The 15871-nt window shown below is 45.2% G+C and overlaps 1 protein-coding gene across 46 annotated transcripts in view; it reads left to right on the top strand.

The window, feature by feature from the left end:
• Window positions 1-15871, top strand: part of FGFR2 (fibroblast growth factor receptor 2) — a 100912-nt gene that overhangs the window by 32636 nt on the left and 52405 nt on the right. For 24 of the 46 annotated variants that reach the window (XM_046942741.1, XM_046942740.1, XM_040702285.2 and 21 more), the window contains 2 exons: window positions 9019-9285; window positions 9973-10047. The exons of 10 other annotated variants lie outside the window; for them this stretch is intronic. In XM_046942741.1, the coding sequence (XP_046798697.1) occupies window positions 9019-9285; window positions 9973-10047 (342 nt within the window). The remainder of the gene's footprint in view (window positions 1-9018; window positions 9286-9972; window positions 10048-15871) is intronic. 12 more of the 46 variants (XM_046942750.1, XM_015288590.4, XM_040702292.2 and 9 more) reach the window with 1 other exon arrangement.

The raw sequence follows: 15871 nt of genomic DNA, 5'->3' as shown, positions 1-15871 counted from the left end.
TTTCCTGCTTCAGAGCAGCAGAGCATCCAGCACCTAGCACAGAGATGTGCCCCACGCGTTTCAGTCTGTGCTGGCTCAGATCCTTTCACTGCGTGTCACCTCACAAGTGACATTATCCGTATCAAGGAGAGGGACAGAAGGGCAAGCTCATTGCTGATAGAATTCTACTGTGCAGCTTCCTTTGTCTGCCATGCTATTTTTATTTTAATTGTATTTTTAAAATTACTGTAGCGAAAGCATTTGGTGAACCTCAGAGAGGCTGAGGAGCTCGGAGATGTGACCTACTTTAATTTTCCTTCCTCGCATGCCATTGCAAGTTCTGTGTAATTATTGCTTTTCCTCCCCCACAAAAGAACTGGCTCATCAGTTTGGGACATTGAATGATTTCGAGCTGCCTCGCCTCTCAAGCTGAGGAGGGGAAAGGAAAATTCGTTTGTACAAGGGGGAAACAGCCTCAGTTTGGGAAGGCTTAATGGGGTAGGCAGTGCCATGTGCTGGGTGACTGGCGAGGAGGAAAGGGAGGATGAGCTGTTGGTTGAGGAGGAGAAAATCGTGGGGCTTTTTGTGCTTATTTTTCACTGTTTTCTCTCCCTCTTAGTTTTTCGTGAGTGTTGTTTGGAACAGGGTTCTGTGACATCGGAGTTAGCACCTCGGACTTTCTCCCAGGGGGCTTGTCCAAGTTGTGGCCAAGTTTACATGGGATTTGGGGCTGGATGCTGCGGCCAGGCATGCTGTAGCAGTCTGTGCTATGCAGGACGTGTCCGTCGGAGGTTAAATCACGGGTGGGTGGAAGAGAAGTGGATCAGAACACCGTGCTGCGACTCAGTTCTTCCACGTAATAAAATGATGTGGCATATAAAGAAAACAACAACTCCATAAGGTTCACTGTATTCTTTAGGATGGCCTGGAGGAGTGCGCTGGGCCGAGGTGAGCAGCTGGCAGGACTGGGCAGCCGGGCACCCAACTAGCTCTGCCAGTTTGTGAAGGGCCCTGCTCAGTGTCTGTGTTGCAATGTTTAATTTGTTTCAAGAAAAGCAACATTTATAATTGTGAAGGCTGCTTTAGGCCACCCAGCTGTTTTTAATAATTATTTAAAGAAAAGGGGGGAAAAAAAGCTGAGCAGTTCCTGAGCTTGGTTGCGTTAAGCATTGTTTAATCACAAAAAAATTGCCGTGCTTAGATCCCATGGTGTTGAAGTACCCAGATTCAGCTGATGTTGTTTACTCACCCGGGCAGCACAGGTATTTCAGCCGTGCGGGATTAGCACGGAGGCATTGTAATAAATCTGCGGTGCGTGGCTGCTCGCTAATAGCCCTTCTACTAACAATTCAGAAACATTCGAACCATCTTCCATTAGTATGGCACAGTGCCCAGGAGTGACTGCTACAATAACGGGTGACCCTGGCGTCTGCAAGTTCAGAGTAACCCTTTGTGGGGCACCTGGAAGGGCAGCCCTCCAGCGTGGCTTTAACTCTGGGGCTTGCTCGGCGCTCTTCCTTGCTGCCAGGTATGTGGTCCTCGCTGTGCAGAGCTCCACTGCCCACTGATTAAATCCTACGATCAGTTAAAAGTCTTCTTTTTTTCCAAATCCCACCTTAGGAAGTGGGGAAGATGAATTTCAGAGGCAGAGTGGGGAATAAGCGAGATGAGACTTCCAGACGAGCTGCTGAAATTAAAGAGGATTTGTATAGTCAAGTAAAAATGGGACCGTGTACAAAAGAAACAACTGCCGACTTGCTTATAGGGAATCTGAATAGATGTTCTCAGCCTCCATAACTAGTGCTCGAAGGTGAAATTGTGCAATTTTTAACCTCTCGGTTGTAATTTACTACTTTTACATGTTGAATAATAGTAATAGTCCCAAGCACAGCCTTTGGCAAACCTGGAAGAGAAGTAGGGTTGTGTTTTTTATTGTCTGGATTTATGCCGTGTTCTGTTTTGTTTTTATGCTGCTCTTGAAATGCAAATAAGGGACCTGGAGAAAAGCTGTAGATGGGAATGGATGCAAGAAAATATGGAAAACAGTAAAACCCTGTAAAACTAAATACACACGCTCATACCTTTTGCCTAGGCAGTCTGTAATAAACAGAACCTTTCCCAGGCGAACTCTAACACTAAGCTGGACAATGAAGTTGGTTAAATTGCTTTGCTACTTGGTTGCATGTAGAATATGGTCAGGAAGATTTCATATTCTGCTGTTGCTGGAAGTAAAAACACCGAGCAAATGATCCCAGCCTCTTCCTGAATTTTACCTTAACGGTACAGAAGTTTAATTTCTTTTTTTTCCCATTCTTCATTTGAGATTCTGGAAAAAGGTGATACGTTTCCTTCCCCTTTGTATTGTATAATAGATTACATGAGAAGATTCTTCTGTAATGACTCTGAAGAGTAGTTAATTATTTTTGAGATTGTGTTTCAGATACGTTACATTCACATCGTACTTCCCGGTACTCTCAGTTAGCTTAGGGACCAGAACTCTGTTGCTTTGTGTATCGAATGGAGTTTTTGTCTTGAAATGAAATTTTCAGAATTTGGTGCGTGGAACCAAAGGTTCAAATCCTGAAGATGACCTGTAGTTTCTCATCGTATCGATGACATTAAAAGGCAGCGTAATCATTTGAGGGTTTTTGGGGTGGCGATTCAAGCTTGGGGGTGATTCCCCTCTCCCTTGTTACCAAGCCTTTGTGCAGAAGACATACCGATGCTGATGTTTTACTGCTTCTTACTTTGTCCCTTGTCTGGAACCAAGTCTTACACTGGCTATTGTATAAAGAAGTCTTCATCCTGTAAGGAGCAGACCGTGAAGAACTGGGACAAACAGGAAGAAATCACAGGGCCGTTCCCAGCAGCAGGAGGTGGCCTCGCTGGTCTCTCTGCTGTTTACTTTGAACTTGGCATGCTCCATGTCTTCCCTGGCTTGGCTTCCAGAAGCATGAAGCACACAGCCAAGCCCACGAGCATGTGATAGTTGGCATTTTTGATGTGTGTTATGTGGTTGTGCAGCCGTAACTCAACAATCGCAGCCATAAAGACAGGTAGGAGCAAGCAGGCTACAAGTTGTAGGAATCTTAATCTCTGCACGAAGCCTGGACATGTCCAGGTTTTTTGTTTTCTTTTTTTCATGCTTCTGAGGAGCAGTCTGCTTGCTTTAAACATGGGTATGGGGTGTGAAATGTCAGCATGACTGCTTTGCAGCCATGACAGCTGGGCTGTAACAACTTGAGTTCCTTGGGCACCACGGGAGCAATGGGGCTGAGGCTCAGTTTGCCCCCGCAGCTCAGCCCAGCTGTGCCTCACACAGGCCCAGGGTTTGATCTCCCCTGGGCTACCCTGGGGTGCTGCAGTTCTGAAGCTGCTGGCATGCTACAGAACATGATGCATAGGAGATAGATGTATTCATCTGTTGATAACTTTTTGGTGCATCTTTGCTCTTCGCCCAGGGATCTGCAAGCGATGGAACTCTGCTGGTCACCAGAATTATTTTTCTAAGTCTTCAAAGCTTAGGAAAACAAGTTAGGGCCACGTAATATTTTCCCTTACCAGTGATGACATTGGCAAGTATTTCAATTGGAGCCAGTTCTTTTATTTCATTTTTCTTAATGATCGTGGTATACGTAACCCTCAGTGGGCATTGGCACCATGCTGTAGACCCAGAGCAGGTCAGGGTGGCTGGAAGCTCTACGCTTGCTGGGGTACCCTGCATGTATAACGTGGCAATGCTTGCTTCATTTTGCAAGTCTTCACTTCCCGAGCAAAAGGATTCTTTCTGTACTTCACATCTTCACCTCAGCCAACCTTTTGCCTGGTTTTATCTCCCATGCAGCCATCGGATGACTCGATCCTTACAGAGCAGGGATAATTGGGTTTAAGAAGATGCCAGGAGAAACACCTCAGTTTATTTTGGAGTCTGCTGCATGATGTTTTTGGAAGTTGCCATTGTTTTCAAACAGAGCATCCCAGGAGCTTGTTTTAAAGGAAGAAGACAAGACTTAGGCTCTGCCTTTTTTTTATGTTTGTAGTGCTTGTTGTGCTGAGCATTTGGTGAAGATTTCTGTAAGGCCTGTATAGTTCCTATCAGATTTGAACAATTAATAGTTTTAAACAGTGAAGGGGATACAAAAATGATTTGTGCTCTTTGGAGTGTTGTTCGTAATGACAGGGGATGTTTTTATGTTTTAAAAATAATGAAAGGAAGATGAGTAGCTTTGAAAGGAAAGTATTTTATCAGAGCACAGAGACTTCCTGACTTCCTGGCCAAGGCAGAGCCAGGCAAAGCTGGCAGCTAGCTGGCATAAACACGGCACAAATAGGACAGCAGGGAATCCAGTGACTTTGGAGAAACAGATGGATGAATTGCAAACACTGTGTTGTCCCCCTTTGTGTAAGGAGACGTGCTCAGCCTTTGTGACTTTGGTTCCCTGTTGGCTAACAGCAGTTAGTCACAGCGGCCAGGAGCCACTCTGCATTTCTGAACCAGTGGCCATTGCTTTTGTAAGTTGAGTTTGCTATCCATCATCCTATGAGAAGAAGACATGGAGCTGCTCTTAACATTAGCATGGCACCTTGTGCCATAGGCTTGTACCAGGGAGATGAGAAGGTTGCAAACCTGGTTGATACCTGGGCTTTCATTAGCTCCAGAGGCTGTCTCCTGCAGAGAGCAGGAAGTTTTGGTGTTTGACTCAAAGTCACCGGGGTCTGTGGCTATTGTGCTTCAGGCATAGCTCAGTGTTTCCATTCCATGTAGCTCACCCAGAGTGGTTTTGCTGGATCTTCCTCAATTCTCAGAAAAACAGCAGGGCAGGAGAAGCAGCGGGAGGAGCGTTTGCCAGCCTGGCATCTCCCATGGGGACATTCAATTTTGCAAAGAACCTCTTGGATTCTTGACAGGTCAGGTCTGTTGACCCTTCTGGGCATGCTGTAGTGAGTGTTTAGTTATTTACTAAAGCCTTTTGAAGCGAAAGTGGCTTGATGGGATCTGAGGCTTTTGTGTGATGGAGAGTTGTGTGAGAATCTTTGCTGGGGTTAGCTATTAGCTGATTGTTTAATTATTTGGCTCTGTAACTAAGTAACTAAATGCCTTGAGCTTTAAGATAAGCAGCTCTTTGTTAACATTTTAATAAATGGAGACAACTAATAATTATCTAAAACCTAAGGAAGTATAAATCTCTTGTTTCAGTGACCAGTCTTGAATAGAAATATGACTTGGAATATAATTATGCACCTCATAGTAATGTTTAATAGGGCTTTCAGAATGTTCTCGGTTCCTCCACTGTGGTCGTGGCTTTCATACAAACAGTATTTACTCCATCTGATGGCTGGATGGCATGAAGCATGCTGTGACCGTGTGTGAGCAGGTGAAGAAGAAGTTCCCATCGGGTGTTTATTTAGCAGGGACTTGGTTTTCCATGGGGCGCTGTTCGATGGTTCCACCTATGAAGTTTCAATATGCTTACGTTGTGTGCAGTGCTATTACAAACAAGGATGTAGCTGGGAGTAAACAAGAGCAGAAGCAGTGTTCCCTGCCTTGTCCTCCAGTGCTTTAGAATGTCAACAGAAATGTTACACATGCCTTTGTTTGTTTGTTTTTTTTAAGGGTGACAGGCAGGCGTTATTCGCATCAGTTAAAGCACCTTTGCAGCGGGAACTGATACCACAATTATAGGATTTGCAGGTGAAGTCCCTTAGAGAGGAATCCTGTGCTGTGCAGAGCTCACCAAATGAAGTGTCGGGTGATGAGTAGCAGTTTATGGGGATGGCTCAGGGATACAGTTTTAGGCAGGAGGAGCATAAACGCGTTATCGAGTCATCAGATGTGATGCCAGGTCATCAAGCCTTGCTTGGCAGCTTGTGCTCTGCTGGGCCATCTCCTCCCTCCTGCCTGAGACGTAGCTGGTTCTTTTCGCTTAGGATCTTTGGGTCTGGGAGAAGTGCAGAGGACGCTGCCCCAAACAACAGAGGATGGGCGCGAGTGAAGGCTGAGCGTGGCTCATTTCTCTGGTATGCTGAAAAGATGTGCAAGTGGGGAAATAATCCTCGTGTAATCCTCAGGGGCAGCGTTGCTGCGATTATTATACTGTGTGCAAATTTGTCCCTAAGTCTTAGAGCGGTGTACAAATGGCTTGTGAAGGGGTGCAGTGTCCTGGGGGAGTTGACTTTGCAGGGTACGGCTGTTTATGCACTGTTGGGAATTTGTTAACAGTTTGAACCCGTCAATTTTCATTGTGAAGCTATTGGACAGGCTAATAATGCCTCTGAATCCCACCTGTTCTCTGTTTGCATTTGGGCACCATTTCAAACCCACACTGGAAAAGTTTATAGGCAAACATTATAAAAAGTGACAGTCTTAAGTGCTGCTACATTCTAGTTTGGCAACACAAAGGCTCACCTGAAAGAGCTCACTATTTCCAAACATGACTTCATTACTTCACGACAACGCTCGGTGATGGATCTTCTCTGATACTCCGATGAGAGAGACATGCAGGATAGCATTTACTAAGCTCTGATACCTTAATAACTACTCATTTTTTAATTATTGTTTTTATGTTTTGCTGCTCGTTTTCCTTTTAAAGCTGTATTTGAATTTGGCTTTGTGTTGGAAGACTTGAAGTAAAACTGGGGGTAGTCACTTTAGAAATCAAGGATGAGGAGTAGAAAATGGGTTTTTTCTTGCAGCCTGTGTGAGCATCCTGCAGATGTCCTGGTGCTGCTCAGCACAGCCTCTCAGGCACCTGGGGGAAGGCTGGGCTGTCCTCACCCACAGTGGCTTTAACAAAGACCTTTTAAAAGACTCTCGGTACGTTTTCAGCACAGTGTAAACTCTGTAAAAGAAATGTACTTTGCAGGTGGAGTGCTTACAAAGAAGTCTTGTAAACGTCAGAGTAAATTAGCAAGCCGGTGTCAGCTTTTTTTTTTTTCTAGTTTATTTTGACACTGGATTCTGTATTACAAATATTATCCAGTATACTCAAATGTATTTATTACAGATGTATGTGCAGCAACAGCCCGTGCTCCTTCTGGAAATGACATTTTGAGCAGCACAGTGAAGCGCTCAGTAAAACACCTACACTGCAGATCCATGGATTCCTGGCTGCATCAGCAAGACTGAACGAGTTTGTAAAATGCCAAGCTGTATTGTAGCTTGCTGTGGGCTTCGAAATGGAGTTTTGCACTCTGGGAAATGTAGAGACCCAGTTGTAAAATCTAAATCTGAGAAATGTTACGGTGCCCATAAACTGTCTTGCTCAGGTTTTGCTGAAATGGTTCTCCCAGCCACTGCCCTGCTGTGACATGTGCCACATCTGCTGTCTGAAAAACACACTTGCCTTGGGGGAAGAGACGGGAGGAGCTTTGCTGGCTTTGCAGGGGCTCATCCCTGGATCTGGTCTCTTTTTGCATCAGGCAAACTATACCATCCAGCTCCCTGAAATTGTGTGGCTTCTGAATGAGTGGGAGGAGAAACTGGGCTCACTGCTTTCAAATAGAACAAAAGATTGAAATGCCCAAGTGTCCCATTGGGGTTCTGACAGAGCTTCAGCATGACCGAGCACCCACCTAATGGCTAGCTTGGACCTGGCATTTGTTTCAGCCTTCTCTGTTGAAGGTGCGATGTGAGAAATGAGCACAGGGGAGGAATGTGGTTTTCAGGGCACAGTATTCTTAGAAGCAAGAGTGGACACTGAGGGAACGTTAAAAGGGGTGACTCCCAACTAACAGAAAGCAGCGTGTGCTGTATTTGTTTGCACACCCGTGGGAGCACAGTTGGTGTCTGTGTAGGACATGTGTCAGGATGAGAGCAGCAGCCAGCTGGGAGACGTGACCATCAGGAGCAAGCAGAAAATGTGTTCATGTTTTTCCCTGATATTTACTTTTCTGTCTTGATGAGGGAAGGGGGGGGGGTGGGGGGTGGGAAATGGGTGCTGTGGCTGTCAGGTGAAACCAGTGACAAAATCAGTCCCTAATGCATGGCACTGTCCAGGTGCTTCATAGGGGGGACTTGGTTGGGGTCCCTCCACCCCATACCACTGCCTCACGGGGATGGTGCAGCTATAGCAACTACAGACAGATGTCATTTTCCAAGGATTTTTTTGATTTTTATTTTTAAAGACTCTGGTTTGACGCTCTCAATGTTTAGTTACAAAAGGGAACTGATGGGTGAGCAGTTTTGCTCTGAGTGGCTGGGTACACCATGCCTTCAGAAGTTTTGTGTCTCTAGGTGTCTGCTGTGCTCTGCTCCAGGAGGTTGTAAAGTAAGGAATGAAGAGGGAAAAATAAAAAGGAAAAAGTTACTGTTGCTTGGAGCAGAGTTGGCAGTGTAGTGAGCAAATGTTGAGGCTTTGGAAAAGGTGAAAACTAAAGGGCACCATGTAGGCTGTGTACAGAAATTCATGTTTACTAGCTTAGTGTGGTTTTCTTGGCTATTCTTTTTCTCCAAAATAGCTCTTTTCAGGTTTAAAAAGAACCCTAAATCTAAAATCAGACATGGACAGATAAATGTTGAATTACAGACACAAAAGCTGTGATTTGAAACTGGAGTTTTTGTTTTGAGCTCTTCCTGCCTCCTCCAACCTCTCTTTCATAGAATCATAGAATCTCCAGGGTTGGAAAAGACCCATAGGATCACCCAGTCCAACCATCCACCCATCACCAATGGTTCTCACTAAGCCATGTGCCTCAACACAACATCCATCTTCGTGCCCTTGGGTTCAGTTCTCATCTCGCCGGGGTTGGCGTGGTGTGGCTGTAGGGTGGATTGTGACTCTGTGGCAGCTGCGATAAAGGACACAACAAGGGACCTATCGGAGGGGAATGAGCTTTCTGTGTGGTTAATTCTTTTTGAAAATACAGCTTATCCATATCTGCATGTGATTCAGTTTTACAAGGCAGGTTGCTGGGCTAATCTGGATGAAACTTTTGATTGAACGTGATTTCTGTGGATAAAAAGGGCCTTCACTGACTTGTGTTGGAAATTCTCTCCTTTCCTTCTTTCTTCTTTTTCCTCCTTTCCTTCAACCTTCGCAGAGCCGCCAACCAAATACCAAATCTCTCAGCCAGATGTACACTCTGCACTTCCAGGAGAACCACTTGAGTTGCGCTGTCAATTGAAAGACGCCGTCATGATCAGTTGGACTAAGGATGGGGTCCCCTTGGGGCCCGACAATAGGACAGTGATTATTGGGGAGTACTTACAAATTAAAGATGCTTCACCCAGAGATTCGGGCCTCTATGCTTGCACTGCTATTAGGACCCTAGACAGTGATACTCTGTACTTCATTGTAAATGTTACAGGTGAGTGAGCTAAACATAGGTTTTGCATGTGGAAGCTGTAAAATGTCATATAAAGATATATAATAATATAACTTGAAACAGTCCAGTTGGGCACAGAAAGTTTAGCTGAGTTCTGCAGTTGAGATATTTCGGGTATTTTCCCCTTTGTCCTGATTCTAAAATGGCATTGGTTTGTATATACAACTTCTGCTTCGTGGGGTCTATACTAATAGCTGCTGAGTAGCCTTCTGTTTTATGCCTCTGTGACAGGTTTAAATTGTACAGAGTTGCTGTTATGATGATGATAAAACCAGTAAAATGAATATGAGGTTTTTTTTTTTTTTTCCCCCCAGTCTGAAGAGAAAAAAGGCTGTCCTACATCCTTTTACGCTGCTTTGTTTAGAGACAAATTGCTCTCAAGGCACTCAGTTCTGGTCAGCTGAATGTCTCAAGGAGAAGCAAAGCTTTTTCAGTTCAAAGATTTTTGGAGTTAACAAGCTCTCTTTGGAAGCTTCTGTAGCATTTAAGGTTTATTAGCTAGTTCTGTTAGAATTTTGTAAGAACACACATTCATGCATTTTCTTTTTCTATGGCTTCTGCACAGCTAACATAACTTCTTTTCCTGGTAGATAATTTAAGATGTAGCATATTGGTTTATTTGTCTATAAAATACTCTCTTTTAAAGTCTTGGTTATTTTTAATGTGCAGATGCTCTTTCTTCTGGGGATGATGAAGATGACAATGATGGGTCTGAGGACTTTGTGAATGACAGCAACCAGATGAGTAAGTAACAGCACGCTGCCGGAGGTGCCTGGCAAGATAAGCTCCACATGGAAAATAGCATCCAGTTTCTTGCACTCCTGCCTTCAGAGCTCCTCGACTGTTAACTGCATGTGCTATCAAATAGTGGCATCTTTTGTCCTCTTCCATTTTCTGTTTCTCCTGGTTCGTAATTTGGATCAAAAAGAAAAAATAAACTAATATTCTTTTAAACACGCTTTCCTGGTCTGTACTTTCTGTCTCCCTTCTTGCTTTCATTTCTGATGTTTCTTGTCTTCCTAAATTGAAATTTGGTCTTTATGTGTTATAGTTCATCTTTGAGAATCTTAACTTTTTCTGTATCTGGGCTGATATCTAGAAGAAGCAAAGATCCAACTCACGTTGTTAAACGGTTGTGGTGTGGAAGCCTTAAAAATGAAATAGAGGTTTTTCTAAGGCAAATCCCTCAGTCCTTAACCTGGGCAGAAATCTCACTGGAAAGAATGGATTTGGAGGCAATGGTTTTATTGTTCTTTCTGTTACTGTCTTCAAAGGACCTCAAGGTTTGTCACACATGAGGCAATCTGTCACCAAAACCATGTTTTGTGTTACTTACGCGTGATGAAAATGAGGCTAAAAGAGTCTTAAACCTAGCTGGATGTTCAACTTCAATCCCTTTGGAGAATTTGGAAAGCTATTAATAGGCTCTAAATAGAACAGCCGCTAAGAAAAAAAGAAAGTAAAATTCGTATTTGTTCCTTATGCCCCCATGCACCATTGCAAAATCCCATTGGGTGGCTGGTAGTTTGCTATTCCTTGTGCTTTGGAAAGTCAATAACACAAAAAAACACAGAAGTCCTCCATTAGAGATGTGGGCTGGTTGAGAAGCAGTAGCCAGCAGTGTGTTTGCTCTGCGGACGTGTTAGAAATTGGCAGTGATACTAAATACTTGAAGCACTTGTTGGGATGAAGGAGCAAGTGCCCTATTTCAGCTACCCTAGTTAGTTACTATTGTATACGACTGCCCTGCTCTGAAGCTGTGAAACATTAGATGCTATTTAAAGTGATATAAGCAGTTAGCTGCCGGCGTGGCCCCTGCCATCTGTTAGTGCATTACCCCAGTCTGATGCACAGGTGCAGCTTGAAGTGGCTGGGGTTAAGCAGCTGTAGGCTGCTCGGACAAAGGAATGCGGTGGCAGAGATAATTGGTGAGTTTGGATAGGAGACATTGCTTTTAAAAGAAATTGTGTGGGCAAAACCTCCAAGCCCAGGCAGTGTTAGTATTCCCCTGAAAATGGCTTGTGGGGAGAAATTCCTTTTAGGAAACATCCTTGTGTCTGTTATCACTTCAGAGTTTTATTGGTGCCTGTCAGAAAAGGGCTTGCAAGATTTTCAGAACACAGTTGTGCTTGGGAGCTTTGGAGATGAACTGGGAGCAGATGGATTTTGGAAGCGTGTGTAGCGAGAGAAAGGCAAGGACCTGATTTCAAGGCAGCTGGGTGATGTGATGGCCGTTCCTTGCCTTTCATTGAACGGGGAGAACTACCCTGTGGCATCTCCTGTGACACTGCTGATACTGTGGTAATACCAGCATCATTTGGAGCCACTGTGAATGTATCTTTATTAGGGAGCTCGTGGAAGGACGCTGACAACTTTTGCTTGCTTTGATGAGCTGAGTGCTTTAGCAGGGGTCAGCCACACTTTCCCTGCTCAGAATGAAAGCTGCCCCTGAAGCGTGACTCTTCAGGCTTCTCAGGTGGTGGGGAGCATGCAATCTCCTGCAGAGTGGAACTGGGGCAACACCGGCTGGGTGGATGGCACCCAAGCAGAGCATTTCCCAGACAAGTGCTCATAAGAGTGCCTTTCACAACGTGCCCACAGGCTGCTGGGTCCCCTTGTGAGCTGCAGGTGGGCACAGGGTGCAGCCCAACCTTCCTTCTGCTGTATGAGCACTCAGCAGAAAGCGTGGGAGCCAGAAGAAGGATCGTGGCACCACATTCCTGCAAACAGCCTGTTTTCAATGAAAAGTTGCATCACAGTAACTCAGTTGGATTAATACAACTTTGCTGAAAGATGACTGTGATTTGGCATGATCGGAGCTGTCTCAAAGTTAGGGGTGGGACTCAATTTGATCCTTTTGCAAACTGCTGAAGCTTGCCTGTCTGATGCCTTCCAAGCCTTCCCATGAGCATTCTTGGCCATTACTCTTATAGATTTTATGTGGCACTCGAAAGGCCGCATCTAATTTAAGAAATGGAGTTGCAAGACTGATGGAAAAGTGAATGTGGAGTTGAACAGTAGTTTAAGTCCACGCTGAGAGTGCCATGGGGGAGGCAGTGCTGTGCAATGGTCAGACTCCCTTCCCACCTTCCTCTGTTGGGCAGAGCCTGGGGAAGCCGAGATCCCACCAGTGGCTGGTTGCTGCTCCTTAAGAGAGGAGCTCCGTAAGTGTTTCCTGAATCAGGGTTTGAGCCTTGCAGATCTAAAACCTTTTAACTGATAATTTACATGCAAATTACAGCTGTGATCATTAAGGATAAGCAATGGAAATTGGCCTGGTTATGCCTTTAGTGATGGAAACAAAAGGCCACGGTCTTCAAAGGTTGTTGCTTTTTTGATGAAACAATTCTGATAAAGTCCAGCTGTCTTGGCATGTTAATTATAATGTGATGAGGCAGGAAATGGCTGCAGTGCCTTCCAAGGGAAGCTGAACCTCGGCATCCTCATTCCTGCATATTTAAACCCAAAGCAAACCTTTTAGAACTGTTTTATTTACTAGTCAAAGTGCTCTTTTAAGCTTTTTAAGAATTTTTCTTTGCCTCTGTTACAAATGTATTTACTGAGGCCAAGGTTTTCAAATGCAGGCGGAGGGATTGAGGAGGAAATCCGGCCTATGCTTCAAGGCTGCCCTGAGAACACAACTGCTCCTGGAGGACTGAGGTGTAGGTGCTCAGGAGCTGGAGCAGCAGCCTGCTCTCAGGAGACGAGGGCACTTGTGTTGCACACGTGTGCATTCATTCAGCCATTTGGCTTGTGTGTATTTTTAAGTAAAAGGCATGCATAGCAGATTTCACACTGCGTTCGGTGTCCTCCTAGGCTGGCAGATATCTTAACTGCCTGAGAAACAAAACAACGTGGTAGATTTGTTCCAGACTGCATCCTGAATAGCTTTTTATTACTTCCAGTTTTTGTTGAAGTGATTAGTGCTCACAGGGAAGGTGCAGGGCTTGTTCCACTGCGACACCAGCCCTCTCTGTCCATAAAACGACTGTGTTGGATGCTGAGCTCTGCCCTTAGTGAGGTGCCTCAGCCTGGTGCCAGAGGGCCATCTCCATGGGCGTAGGCCTAGACTTCCTATCACAAAACTTAAGGGCTGTCCTCCATCAGTTCTTAGTGGCAGTAGCTCTTTGTTGGTGCTTGTTGCCTTGTCATCATTGGGATTTTGAGAGGTAGCCCTAACTTCAAAGTCTTCTTATAGTCCTGACAAGGCTGCACTGACATTGGGGTTGCACCGAGACCTGCCAGCAGTAGTTTGCTGGGGACCACGGGGCAACCCTGAGGATGCTTCTGTTCTGCCTTCAGCTCTGGTCAGTCGATGGGAAGTTTATGGCTTTTTTTTCCCTTATCATCCTTTAAACAAATTCTTCTGGGCCAAGCAATGGTAAATTGGCACTAAGAACAAAAAGTATCTAAATGTAATCCACATGCTGTGCTTTTCATGCCTTGAAGAGTTTCGGAAAGGATAAAACAAGGTTCAAATTCATCAGATCCTGCAGAGTGGAAACCCGCTCAAGGGAGCAGCAAAAATTGGATGCTGCCTAGAAGTGTTTTTTAATTAAAGGTCAAATACAATTGCACTGAAAAGCTCAGGGTGACTTGATGTGGTCATTCCAGGTGCACTGAATGGCTCAAGGTGCTCCTTGGGCAGGCTTGGAATGGACTACTCCTCTATTTCTTTGTATTAGGTGTAATCAGAGAGAAAAAAAATAATCAAGAGGTTCTGAAGTGGTCCCCTGGGCTGTCTAATTTCAATTTCACATGCAGGAGATTTGCCTGATTAGATGTAATGTATTTGCAGCAGAGTGCAGTGAGGGTCAGCAGGATATTTTCTTCGCTAATGAGAGCTCTAAAAGCGATCAGGAATTCCCACTCCTTCCCCTGCTGCTTGCTGCTGCTGCCTGTGGGGCTGGCACTGGTTGTTAGTGGGAGCTTCTCCCAGAGATGTGTCCCATGTCCTGTTAGCAGGGTGGCATGTCACGGAGATGGTCTGTAAGGGGTCAGCCTGTGCTGGTCTGTGCTGGTACGCTACATTTATTCTTTGTTTTAAGATGGATTTGCTCTCAAAACAAGCAGAAATGTGCTTTTAGGTTTTGTTAAGTTTCTCTATGGAGAGAAAGACCATGCATTGCTGTAAGAAACCATGAAAGGAGTGTGAGTGTTACAGTTTGTGGATATTGCTGCCTTTCTTGTTTTCCTTAAATGTGCTGGTGAGCTGCCAATAAGCATTGCTGGTACCTAGTGAAAAATGGCAGGGTATCCTACATGTTCTGACAGTGATTTCAGCATGTGATGTCTGCATGTTTTTCTCAGAGTTCCCAGTAATTCAGGAGCTCTACAGGGTTATGCTGATGTGAGGCTTGTGTGAGGGAAAGCTTTCCAAGCACATCCCTTGCTCCTATCCTGGAGTTTCCCTCCATCCCTCCCTCCCTCCCTGCCTTCCTCTGTGGCTGCTTTTCTTCATTCCTGCCAGCATCCTCCCGGCCTGTTCTCTGTTCCCACCTTTTCCATGGAGTAAAGTGTTTCTTTCCTGTGTATTTCTTGCACATGAGGATTATCTGGGCACTTCTTTATAGGAGATTTTTCAAGGATATGGGAACAAGGGAATTGTATGAAAGACAACCATGGGATGAGCTGCACTGTAATGCAATACAAGCTGGTATTTGTGTGGAATACTTTTATAAAAACATGGCTGCATGAGGCAGCCTTGTTGTAGGATCTGCTCATTGGTGATTGAATGCTGACCTGCTCCCATGCCTCAATCCTCAGTTGTGCCCCACGGAGAGCTTCCCATTGAGCTGGGTGCGGGCTGCAGGGCACTGCTGCCTTGGAGGGGTTGTGGAGCTTGAGCTTAGAGCTCCTGCTTGCCTATGGGTGCTTCCTGAGCCATCAGTGCTATGGACACATGCAAATGCATGGCATGGATGCGATGAGCAGGGGCTATGATTGCTGCAGAGCTTCTGAGTCAGAGGTGCCTATTTGGGGCATAAATCAATTAATGGTTTGGGTTGGAGGGGCTTTAAAGGCCACCTAGTTACAAGCCCTTGCAGGGCAGAGACACCTCCCACTAGTCTGCCCAAAGCCCCATCCAGCCTGGCTTTGAACACCTCCAGGGATGGGACGTCCACTGCTTCCCTAAATCTACCTTGTTTTAGTTTGAAGTCATTACCCCATGTCCTGTCACTACGTGCGCTGCTCCTGTAGACCCCTTTAGGTGCTGGAAAGCCACAATGGTGTCATGCTGCAGCCTTCTCCAGGCTGAACAAGCCCAGCTCCCTCAACCTTTCTCCGTAGCAGAGGGGTTCCAGCCCTCTGATCAGCCTCATGGCCTCCTCTGGATCCTTCCCAACAGCTCTGTCTTTTTTTTTTGCTGGTCTCTGAGATGGCAATATGATCAGTTTGAATGATTGAGGCTCTGACCTGCTACAGTTGACTATGTGGATACGATAACCTGATATCGGTCACGTTACGTTGCCCTGTGAGATGTATTTATCCATCCAGGGGAAATATCCTTGTAACATATCAGCACCAACCTGTAATTCTGCCCTCGCCGCATACAGGCCTGATGTAA

Source organism: Gallus gallus, chromosome 6 (assembly GCF_016699485.2).
Source record: "Gallus gallus isolate bGalGal1 chromosome 6, bGalGal1.mat.broiler.GRCg7b, whole genome shotgun sequence".
Classification (NCBI taxonomy): Eukaryota; Metazoa; Chordata; class Aves; order Galliformes; family Phasianidae; genus Gallus; species Gallus gallus.
Note: the sequence above shows the minus strand (reverse complement) of the source record. Positions and strands in the feature narration are given on the sequence as shown.